General features: G+C 40.4%; 1 protein-coding gene across 1 annotated transcript in view; it reads right to left on the bottom strand.

Moving 5' to 3' along the window:
- LOC145415010 (protein MON2 homolog) overlaps positions 1-12,960 on the bottom strand; it is a 1,148,323-nt gene that overhangs the window by 399,742 nt on the left and 735,621 nt on the right. Inside the window, exon 22 of the mRNA XM_080284427.1 lies at positions 120-293. Coding sequence (XP_080140553.1) covers positions 120-293 — 174 coding nt within the window. The remainder of the gene's footprint in view (positions 1-119; positions 294-12,960) is intronic.

Here is a 12,960-nt window from a genome sequence, read left to right as displayed (position 1 = left end):
TCTCTCTCTCTCTCTCTAAAACTGCAGTGTCATTGATCACCCAGTACTTCAGTTAAGTTTCCTTCCCCTTTTACTTTTCAACTAATCCTTCCTACTGAATATACTCAGCTGTATAGTACCTTCCATGCTGTGTTCCAGTTGGCAATGGCATCCTCTGGCACAGATGAGTCATGGGGATGGAGCTGGGGTGAAGCTGGAGCAACATCTGTGGCAGGACTAGGCATGGGTGGTAATCCTGAAGGCCGACCTGCCTGCAGCATCTCTTGCAGTGACTTTAGGGCAGCCAAAGATACCTGTGGTTGGAAATGCTGATATGAAAAAGTTATTACAGATATACAGGTCTGACTTTAAATCAACTATATCATACATCAGTTTGGTATGTGATAAATCAGTAGACTGACAAACTAAAAGATATACCCAGTTTCGTGATAACAATGCAGAAACTTGCTTGTACAATAATTGTGGTGGCCACATATGACAATCTCGTGCATACACAGTGCCTCCCACACATGCCAACAATCAGACGTTTATGCCAAGATGGCTGCAGGGTTTGAATTCTCTGTGATCTCCCCTTCCTTCCAGTTCGTTCATGCTACACCAGTGAAACACAACAGTATGTCTATCGCCAAATAATAGTGTAAGTTCGCAAAAAATTGTGCAGTGTGCAATATTAATTGGAGTGACAACTTTTTCTGTGCGAAATGCAGAAACTTTTGACTTGGAAATCATGTCAGGCATGGATGCTACCCCTAGTGGAGAGCATGGTGCTACTAAGGGCACTGAAAGCATGCCTAAAATGGTTAAGTTTCTTTTTTTTTTAGATTTTAGGTTTCAAGGTCACAGGTGCCCTCCTTATCCCCACTGAACCCATGTTATATTGACCTCACTACACAATAAACTGTTAAGCAGCGGGTTTTCACTTGACATAACCCCATCGCACAAACAGGCGAAAGTATATAGTGAAAAAATTCCCTATATCGATATACTAGGGGATGAGGCCTTGCTGACTTAGGCGAACTGCCGAGTTATGAAAATCATCTCCTCCCCCCAAAAAACAAATCAAAACAAAGTGTCTAAGATCACTTACCAAGTTTGCATACATGGCAGCATCCCAGAGGCTCCCTTAGTACCATACAGAGATGACATGATGGCAGGATGCAGGTTAAGTAAACTTGAAAAGTGCACAACACTTGTCACAGTCACAAGTAAGCAGGAGTGACCCATCGCGGATAGTGTCTGAGGCAAGACAAAGCTCCACGTGATGCACAGCGTGTTGGCTCAGTAAGTTTATACTACCCAAGTTGGTATATTTCAGGCCAACAACTAGTGTGCCAACAAAATTTTGACTTAACGTTTCGACAGGATACCTTGACGCCTCACGCCTCACATAATGCGAAGTTTGGGTTGTTATTGGTCAGCATTCAGCCAACTTAGGATCAATTTTGCTGATTCCTTTTTTGCAATATGGTCAATTTTCAAAAATGATTTCTTGAATGTATATTTGTGCCAACTTATATATAACCCTGACTTAGGGGAATGCCAATTAAGGAAGGCTTTACTACATGTATCTATGTACTGTATGTATGGGTATACATACATACATATATATATATATATATATATATATATATATCTATATCTATATCTATATCTATATATATATATATATATATATATATATATATTTATTTATTTATTCATTCATTCATTCATCATCCAATCCTACATTGCCCCATGAGGAGCACAGCAGCCTGGGGCTAGGCAAGTTGTTCCTGACATTTAAGATGAGAGTGACCAGCCTCACTCATCCCTGAGTGGCAGTACGTGAGCAATAAACCCCAACCACCCCTTGAATATAAACCTTCACCAGCTCAATCCGACTGGAGCTCCGTAATTACCCACTAAACCACCAGGCACCGAAATTTGGTTATATGGTTACCACCCAGCATAGTAACTGGTTTCCTGATGTACAGAAAACCATTTGGCTTGTCACTCAGTGTAGAGTCACCTACAGGCAGAAGGAAGAGGAAAGAATGAAGGAAAGAAAGACAAAAGAGGGAGTGTAAAGTCACCTGTAGGCAGAAGGAAGAGGAAAGAATGAAGAAGAGAAAGAAAGAAGAGGATGGAAGGAAAGAAGGATGGAGGAGAGGAAAGGGCAGACACCCATGAGCAGCACTACATCAAGTGAGTGGATGGTGAGTGCCCCCATCTACCACAAATATATATATATATACACTATCTCTCTCTCTCAAACCTCAATTTTAGGGACTAAATGGGGAATCAACTTGTCCCTTACTTGGAAATGTCCCATACTTGAATATGTCCATTGTTTTACATATATAAAGACAATCTTATTATGAAACGCAATGACTCTTTCACCTATCTTACTTATTTATATGATTATGAATATTATTTTACGGATACTGTATAAAGAAACTGTAGTATATCTGTAATTTATTCAGTAAATAGAATATGATATGTATCAATATAATGTCATATCTCATTTTTTTTATGTAAGGTCCATTTACTTTCAAAAGAAACAGAAGTCCCAGGATGGCTTACAACTGAGTAGGCTAGTGTCTGCATTCCCCTACCCATTTTATGTCCATATACTAAAATTTTGGTGATGAGGATGGGATACTTGAGGTCTTCTCACAGCTGCTGAGATGCTGACCCTGAGTTCTAGTGATGTGCTTCCTCTGTTCCTGAGTTTAAAACTGGTGCAAGGAAGAAAACAAAGAGTGATACTCAACCCGGCAGCCATGCCTGACTCTGCAGGGAGCGTGTTCCTAGGACATCTGGGTGTCTACGATGAATGTAAGTAAGACTTTGCTTCACATTGTGAGCGAATGGATCTTTTCTTTCTTGCTAATGGTCTCTACATTGAAGGGAGATGAGAAACAACGAACGAGTATGGCAGAAAGAAGGAAGGCGATTTTTCTCATTGAGGTTGGAGCTACAGCATATTCAGTATTATCCAGTTTACTCGCACCTGTCAAGCCAAAAGGTGCTTCTTTTGACCAGATTATCTCTACTCTTCAGCAACATTTCAATGCTGCCCCACTGGAAATAGCAGAGAGCTACAGATTCAGCACCAGAGATAGACAGAAAGAGGAGTCCGTGAGTGATTACATACTAGCTTTGATAAAACTATCTATTCACTGTAACTTTGGTCAGTGTTTGGACAGGGCTCTGAGGGACAGATTTGTCATTGGTCTGAATAATGACAACATCCAAAACAAATTAATGAACACTCCAGACCCAACTTTCGAGAAGGCATGCCGTTTAGCTTTGGCAATGGAACTGGCTCAGAAAAACACCAGGGAGTTTGTGGTACACAGCGATGCTATTGGCACTGTTCACACATTGGAAAACAGGCCTAGTTCAAGGAGTGAGACCCATGAGTCCAGCACTGTAAATAAGGTAGATGGTTTGAGAGTAAAGGGTAGCGGAAGGAAGAAGACAGATGACAGTGGTAATGCTAACAGAGAAGCAATTAAGTGTTTCGGGTGTCATGGTCAGCATTATCCTTCTGCCTGTAAATTTAAAAATTCCAAGGGTTATTTGTGCAGCAAAGTTGGTCGCATATCTACGGCCTGCAGAGGTATTCAGAGTCGTGCTAACAGAGGTAAAGTCAACAGTATTGACCTAGTAAAATATTCTGATTCTGAATGTGAAGAAGTGAATGTTCTCACTGTGTATACCACTAATGCAAACAGACCAAGGCATAAGTATGTAGCTGATTTATTAATAAATGACAGGAATGTGAGCATGGACGTTGATACGGCAGCAAATTTCTCAATTATAAGTAAAGATATGTACCATATGATGTTTTCTTATATGCCTCTATAGAAATCTGCTGTAAAGCTTAGGACATATACTGGAGAGAAATTGTTGCTGGAAAGTCAGTTTGCTTGTGAAGTGACGTATGGCGATCAGAAATTGAATCTAAGCATGACTGTGGCAAGTTATGTAGGTAAGCCCATTTTGCTGGGCAGACACGGTTGCAGTCTCTCAGGTTAAACTGGAATGAAATCTTCAGTATTACCACTGACAGTGTTGATGCTCAGTCTAGCATAAATTCCTTATTATATAACTGTGCCACACTGTTTGAGGATTCCTATGAAGGCACTAAAGGGTATGAAACACATATAAATGTTTGTGACAATGTTAGACCAGTTTAGTTTAAACCAAGGCCTGGCCCATATGCTTTGAAGAAGGAAGTTGAAAAGGAGCTGGATAAACTAGAAAAATATGGTGTTATTGTAAAAACTGATCAGAGTGAGTGGGTTGCTCCAATTGTAACTGTACCCAAAACTGATAAAACAGTGAGAATTTGTGGGGACTACAAGGTCAATGTGGATACAGCTATGGTGGACGAGCAGTACCCTGTACCCACTGCACAGGATTTATTTGCTGCTTTGACTGGTGGAACCATATTTTCCAAGCAAGATTTATCCCATGCTTATGCTCAGGTACATGATGACAAGGAGCGTCAGAAGTATTTGATCATCAACACACACAAAGGCTTGTAGCAGTATACAAAGTTACTATATGGGATAAAGTCTGCACCAAAATTATTCTAGAGTATTACTGATAAGATTTTGTGTGGTACTGAGAATGTTCTTTGCTTTCAGGATGATCTTTTGATTGTGAGTAAAAGTTATGATGATCACGTTAAAACTTTGAAGAAAGTATTAGACAAACTACATGATAACAAAGTCAAGTTGAACTGAGAAAAGTGTGTTTTTTTTACAGGAAGTGACTTATCTTGGATATCGTGTAACGGCTGAAGGGTCGTATCCTGTAGAAGATAAAGTCAAGAACATTGTCAATATGTCAGCTCCGAAGTCAGGTAGTGAACTAAAGGCTTTTCTAGGAATGGTACAATATTACTCACGTTTTCTGCCAGATTTAGCTACCACCCTGACACCCTTGCATGAATTATTAAAGAAAAGAGTAGTTTGGAGATGGAACAGTAAAGTTGAAAAATCTTTTGATGCCTGCAAGTGTGCCTTATCAAGTGCAAAGTTATTAGTGCACTATGATACTGAGAGAACTCTAAAATTGGCTTGTGATGCTTCCAGTCATGGACTGGGTGCTGTCATTAGCCATGTGATGGATAATGGAACAGAATGCCCTACTGTTTATGCTTCTAGAACTCTTGCATCATGTGAAAAAATTATGCACAAATTGAGAAGGAGGCTCTTTCCATCATCTATGGAGTTAAGAAGTTCCATGTATGGCCGAAAGTTTACATTGGTTACAGATCACAAGCCTCTCCAAGCTATTCTTCGTCTCCTAGCTATTCTTGGTCCAAAGTCACCAATACCTCCCCTTGCAGCCACAAGGATGCAAAGATGGGCAATCATTTTATCTGCATATGATTTTGAATTAGATTTTAGACACTCTGTAAATCATGCAAATGCTGATGCATTATCAAGAATACCATGTAATAATGATTCAGGACTCAGAGAAGATTCCACAGTTTATTCAGTAATGCTGATTGACAGCGACTTCCCAGTCACATGTAAAATGATTGCTCATGAAACTAAAAAAGACTTTGTGCTGACTAGGGTGATGGATTACACTTTGTATGGGTGGTGTGATGATATACCTGACGAAATGAAACCATATTACCATAGAAGGAATGAAATTTCAGTTGAAGAAGGTTGTTTGCTGTGGGGACTCAGAGTCATCATACGTGAATGTTTTAGAGCCCACTTGCTGGATGAGGTCCATTTTGGGCACCCTGGTGTATGTGGTACGAAAGCTTTAGCTAGAAGTTTCATTTGGTGGCCTAGAATGGATGAACAAATAGAGAGCTTAGTCAGAAAATGTGCAGTATGTCAAAGTGTTAGGAGCCAGCCACCTGCATCACCTTTGAAACCATGGGGTTGGCCTACTCGTCCCTTTCAAAGAGTTCACATAGACTTTTGTGAAAAGGGAAGAGATAAATTTTTAGTTCTGATTGATAGTCACTCTAAATGGATTGATGTTAGGCACATGCACAGTACTACAGCTGCATGCACCAAGGATAAGTTACATCTGATATTTGCAGAATGTGGGATTCCTGAAATACTAGTATCTGACAATGGTCATCCCTTTCAGTCAGCAGAATTTAGCAGTTTCACCAAGCAAAATGGTATCAAGTATATTTTAGTGCCACCTTATCACCCATCTTCTAATGGGGCTGCAGAAAGATCTGTGAGTGTTAAAGGAGTCACTGACAAAGCAAGTTATGGAAGGTACTCATGGAAGGTCAATGAAGCATAGACTTGCTGATTTTTTGCTGAGATATTGATCCACCCCTCACAGTGTTACTGGCTGTACCCCTGGTGAGCTGATGCTCAAAAGAAGATTAAGAACAAGACTTACTTTGTTAAAGCTGAATTTAGCACAGCATGTTAAGGTTAAGCAAGAAAACCAGAAACTCTATGATGATAAAAGGAATGCTAAAGAGCGAGACTTCCATGTTGGTGAGAAGGTACAAGTTAGGAACAATATGAGAGGTGGAGGATCTCAGGATAAATGGTGTGTGGGAGTTGTGGAAAAGGTGTGTGGTGCTAGACAGTTGTTGGTGAGAGTTGGTGAATCTTTGAAAATGGTACATGTGGACAATGTAATCATGGCTTATGATGAATCATCTGCTGGCACCAACACTGAAGAGAGTGTAGAACTACCTGTACTTGTACCCAGTTTTGATCAAAGTGTCAGTCTTGAGGGAAAAGATGTATCCCAGCCCATGTCATGCAATGACTACTGGATCACAAACTGCTGAATCTCCTGAGAGTACTATTCCATGTGGTAAAGTACCAGTAGGCCCACAGAATGTTGTGGGAAAACCCACTTTTGAGGAGATCCAGTAGGAACAGAAAACCTGTTGTTAGATTAGATTTGTAATACACTAGTACTGCAAGATCAAAATAGTTGATACTGTTGAATTATCACCAGTAGTATTTAGTTAAATTTTTTCATATACTATAGTTGAGAGTTTGGTATACAGTGTTGCTTTTTCCTTTTTTTTTTGGGGGGAAGTAATGTAGTATACCAGTAATTCTGTCAGCAAACAGAATATGATATGTATCAATACAGTCATATCTCATTTTTTTATATGTAAGGTCCCTTTATTTTCAAAATAAACAGAAGTGCCAGGATGGTTTATGACTGAGTAGTGTCTGCATTCCCCTACCCATATTATGTCCATAAACTACAGAAACATATTTATGTGTATAACCTAGACATTAAGCATCATTTTTTAATAATCTTGTCCGTTTGTCAGGTAGAATATGGAGTCCCTTCAATCTGAAATCCCATAACAGGAAGTCCCTTAAATCGAGGTTTGAGTGTGTGTGTGTGTGTGTGTGTGTGTGTGTGTGTGTGTATATATATATATATATATATATATATATATATATATATATATATATATATATATATATATATATATATATATATATATATATATATATATATATATATAGGTGGGGGCACTTACCATTCACTCACTCAATGTGGTGCTGCTCTCAGGTGTCTATCCTTTCCTCTCCTCCATCCTTCTTTCCTTCAATCTTCTTCTGTCTTTCTTTCCTTCAGTTTTTTCTCGTCCTTCTACCTACGGGAGACATTACACTCCCTCTTCTGTCTTTCTTTCCTTCATTCTTTCATCTTCCTTCTACCTGTGGGTGACTCTACACTGCCTGACAAGCCAGATGGTTTCTTGTACACCAAGAAACCATTTACTACACTGGGTGGTAACCATATAACTAAATTTTGGCGCCTGGTGGTTTAGTGGGTAATTATTTTGCTCCAGTCGGACTGAGCCGGTGAAGGTTTATATCCAAGGGATGGTTGGGGTTTATTGCTCATGTAATGCCACTCAGGGATGAGTGAGGCTGGTCACTCTCATCTTCAATGTCAGGACCAACTGCCTAGCCCCGGGCTCCTAAGCTCCTCATGGGGCAATGTAGGATTGGATGATGGATGGATGGATGGATATACATATATATATATATATATATATATATACTGTATGTATACCGAAATTTATATTTATTTACCATCTAATCTATCTATCTACCTATTGCCAGACGCCTCAATCCCGTAAGGTGTGGCCACAAACAAATCGCTTCCATGTCACACAGTCCCCTGCCATTTCACTGCCCTGATACCAGCTCACAACCCCCTCCCTCATATACTTCTCCACTCCATCCTTAAATCCCATCCCTGGCTGCCCCCTCCCCCCCCCTCCACCTCACTCACATACACACTCCTTGTCAATCTCTCTCTCTCCATCCTCTCCACATGGCCAAACCACCTCAATGTGTTTCTCCTAATGCTTCCTATCACATCTACAACCACATCATAATGCTCCTTCACTTCCTCATTTGTCAGTCTGTCTCTCCATGTGACTTCACATGGTCCTCTCAAGTAACTCATTTCCACTGCTCTCACTCTTGACTTCTGTCCTTCCAACATCGTCCAAGCTTCAATTCCATACATTCGAGTTGGTATCACAATATTGTCATGTAGTAACTTTTACACTTCCATGCTCACTTTCGAGTTGGTATCACAATATTGTCATGTAGTAACTTTTACACTTCCATGCTCACTTCCCTGTTTCTTATCACTGCTTTCAAGGAACCAGCAACCTTTCTTCCATGTTGCACCCTTTCAAGCACTTCGCTCTCTAAACTTCCATCCTTACTCATCACACTACCCAAGTACTTAAACACACTCACATTTTCCATTTCATCCTCATCCAAACTCACTGTACATTCACTGACTTCACATCTCTCAAAGACGATAACTTTACTCTTCCATACGTTCACCTTTAGATTTTGTTACTTACACACTCTCCCAAACTCATAAACCAAGCCTTGCAGCCCTCCTTGGTCTTCACTTGACAACACAGTATCATCTGCAAAGAACAGGACATGGAGTTTCCAAAAACTGCCCTCCCTCACTGGGGCTGCTCCAACATCCACTGCCTTACATTGTCTCTCTTTTATAACCCCATCCATATACAGACTGAACAACCATGGAGACATGACACATCCCTGTTTCAATCCAACCTCCAAACAGAAAAATTCACTATTTTACTATCCACACGCACTGCAGCCATAGCACCCTCATACATACCCTTCACAGCATTCAACAACTTCCCATCTACTTCATATACTCTTAATACTTTCCACAAACCTTGTCTATCCATCCTGTGACATGCTTTCTCCAAATCCATGAAGGCCGCAAAACTTCTTTTCCTTCTCTAGAAACTTTTCCACCAAAGATCTAAGAATGAATACCTGATCTACACAACCTCTTCCACTCCTAAAACCTCCCTGGTCTTCTCCAACTAATTGCTCTGTTATTCCCATAACTCTGTCAATAAATATCCTAGTATATACTTTTCCTACTACACTAAGAATGCAAATGCCCCTATGATTACCAAACACTTCTTTTTCCCCTTTTCCTTTGTACAGGAGAATAATTATATCTAACTTCCAATCCTCCGGGACTCTACCTTCCTCCCAGACCAATCTGCACATCTTCCACATCCACTCCACCACTATCTCTGCCCCATGCTTCTGCATTTCACCACACACTTCATCAATTCCTGGAGCTTTCCCTATTTTAACTTTCTTCACTGCTTCCACAACTTCAATCCTATTGATTTCTTCCTCTCTTCTCACATCCCTCTGTCTCCCAGCCATTCCCCAGCCACTTACACTCGCATTACTTTCATTCTCTATTGTCAACAATTCCTTAAAGGATTCTCTCCATCTGCTCACTTTTTCTCCCTTCTCCACTAGTAATCTACCATTTTCATCTTTCACTCCCCAAATATCTTCTTTGCCACCCTGTCTAACTTTCTTTATCTCCTTCCAAAACATTTACTTACATTCCATCCACCTGACACTCAAATTCATTCCAAATTCCTCATCCACTCTCTTTTTTACTCTCTCTTACTAATCTTTTCACCTCTCTCTTCCTCTCTACATATAACATTCTCTTCTGTCTCTCAACTTCTTCCACACCCCTGTTTCTCATCCACTCACTATATGCTTTCTTTTTTTGTGCCACAGCCTCTCTCATCTCTTCATTCCACCATGCTGTTCCCAGCACCCCGTTTTGTCTTCTCTTCATCCCACACACCATCTCACATGCCACATAGATTTCTTCAGTGAAAATCCCACACACAACTTCGACATCCCCCATCTGCTCCAATCCATATTTACCAAATTGCTCCTCCATATCCCTCTTATATTCTGCCTTTTTTTCATCTTCTTGTAACCTATCCACTTTCCTTGTATAAGCTACTTCCTCCAGTCGTTCCCTTCTTCTATTTCTCCATTTCATTTGTACCTTGATTCTGACCACCACTTTGTGGTGGTCAGAAACTCCACTCCCCCAAACTCTGTATACTCTTGCATCCATTACACACCTTTTCAGCCTTTCATCCACACACACATAATCAGTCACTGCCTTCCGTTCATTCAGTTCACCACTCACCCTTCTCGTCACTCGCCATTTATACCTATGGATCATTTTGTGCCTGAAGAGGGTATTGGCTATCACCAACCCCCTCCAGGCACAAATGTCCACTAAAGCACTGCCATTCTCATCTATCTCTGCAGGCACACCCCACTCACCAACCACTCCATCCACCTTCACATTCCCTACTTTTCCATTCATATCTCATATCAGAAACACTCTCTCATTCGTTTCAAACTTTTCCATGCACGCTTCCACATTTGTCCAGAACTCTTCTCTCACTCTGCTTGCACGATCTTGTTCTGGCGCATACATGCATACAACTGACCACATTTGTAGTCCAACTTTCAATCTTACCCACACAATCCTTGAGCCAACTGATCCATACTCTCTTATATTCTCTTTCCAGCTTTTACTCACAACAATGCATGCCCCTTCTTTTGCCCTCTAATTCTCACCTACTCCTGCGCAGATACCTCATCCGTACTCCCATTCTCTCACACTTTCACCTCACCATTTAGTTTCAGTTAATCCACATACATCCACTTTTGCACCCTCAAGCACCTGGACAATCTCTCTTTCTTTCACCTCATGATTTGCACCCCTTACATTCCATGTACCCACCCGTACCGTGTCCTTTGTTCGGTCCTTAGTCACCACCTTTTGCTCAGTCCTGGTTCATGGCTTCTTGTTCGTATTTTTAGTTTGCTGTTTTCCGGGGAGGGGTACTAACCCTTTGACAACCCACCTGCTGTCACGTAGGGAACATGTGTTGGTTGGTTATAGGTTACCACCATAGCTGTAAATGATTTCCTGATTCACAGGAAATCATCTGGCTTGCCACTCTATGCAGAGCTATCCTAGAAAAAGAGTACCACTACATTTACCATATAAGAAATAATTCCGGTCAGCTCCACAACTCCGAAAAAAGCAAATTCCGGTCTAGTGAAGACGGTTGTAGTGAGGTCATAGTGTATATATACATATATATATATATATCTATCTATATATAGCCCGACGCCCTAATCCCGCAACGGGTGGCAGCAGACAAAACGCCTCCAAGTCGCTCTGTCACCCACCATTTGACTACCCTCCCCCCAACTCACCCCCCTCTCCCTCATATACCGCTCAACTCCATCCCTCCACCTCATATATATATATATATATATATATATATATATATATATTTTAAATAGATAATAAATGGAGAAAGGAAAAACAAAGGAAAAAAAATAAGTCCATGTGCCTAAAGGCATCTTCCATTCATAAAATACTGATAACAAGTGGATTATATTGAAGTGGATTGAATGTATGTGGGAAGCAACTCCCAGGAAGTGAATTCCAGAGAGTAGTAGTTCTGGGGATAAATGAATTTTGATAAGCAGAGGTTGTGCATTGCCGGGGAGAGAGTGTGAGTTAATGGGCACTCCCAGCTGCCTGAGTATTTCGGGAGAAAATGTGAAGGGGAGGCACAACTGAAGCCAGTTCATCACAGCACTTACGGTAAAAATATCGATAAAATAATGCTAAAGAAACTACATCTCTATGTACTGATAATGGAGCAAGGTCCTGCGTAATGGCAGGATTATTGATTAATCTAATGGCTTTATTCTGAATTTTGTCCAAATGCCTCAATGCAACAGTTCCACATTCACTCTACGGTGGTGAACAGTATACGATATGAGAACACACATGACTTTTGTATATTCTGGCCATCTGCTCGTCCGTGAAGAACTCACGAACTCTGTACATAAGTCCCAATTTTTTAGAAGCATTTTTTGCTTGGGATTTAACATAAACTGTCCAACTTAGGTTGGGGTTTAGAGTAACACCTAGATAACAACTGTAGTGGATATGGGAATATTGACATCACTGAAAATTATGTGAGAATCTAAGGGATTCTTTCTGTTGGAGGTTAATGTATTTAGTTTTCTGAGCATTAAATGAGACCAGATTTGTTTGTCCACTGATAAATTTTAGAAAGGTCCTGGTTCAGAGAAACTGCTGTGTTTATTTAGGAATTTATAATATCAAATTGTGTAAAGGAGGTACTAAATGTGAAAGAACTATGAAGCGTTGAGTCATCAGCATAAGAGTGTATTGGGTTGTGAGTGACAGTTAGAAGGTCATTTATATGACTGAGAATGAGGGTTGGCACCAAAACTGATCCCTGAGGTACGCCAGCCTTTATGGAATGAAACTGAGAATAAATTCTATCTACCATGACCCATATTTTTCTATCATGAAGGTAAGAAGAAATTAGAGGAACCAGTGATGCAAGCTCATGGTGTGACATCTTTGACAATAAGGCCCAGTGCCACAGTCTGTCAAATGCTTTTGAAATATCCAGTGCAATTGTGTGTGTTTCACCGTATTGGTCTATTGTTTTGTTAATCTGACTGATAAGAAGGCAAAGAATGTCAACAGTTGAACGTTCTTGTCTAAATCCAAGCTGCCGATCATTGA

This window comes from Coenobita brevimanus, chromosome 101, assembly GCF_032717465.1.
Source record: "Coenobita brevimanus isolate Jiangsu-jjx chromosome 101, ASM3271746v2, whole genome shotgun sequence".
In the NCBI taxonomy this organism is placed as follows: domain Eukaryota; kingdom Metazoa; phylum Arthropoda; class Malacostraca; order Decapoda; family Coenobitidae; genus Coenobita; species Coenobita brevimanus.
The sequence above is the reverse complement of the archived record's forward strand: the minus strand, read 5'-3'. Positions and strand labels throughout refer to the sequence as shown.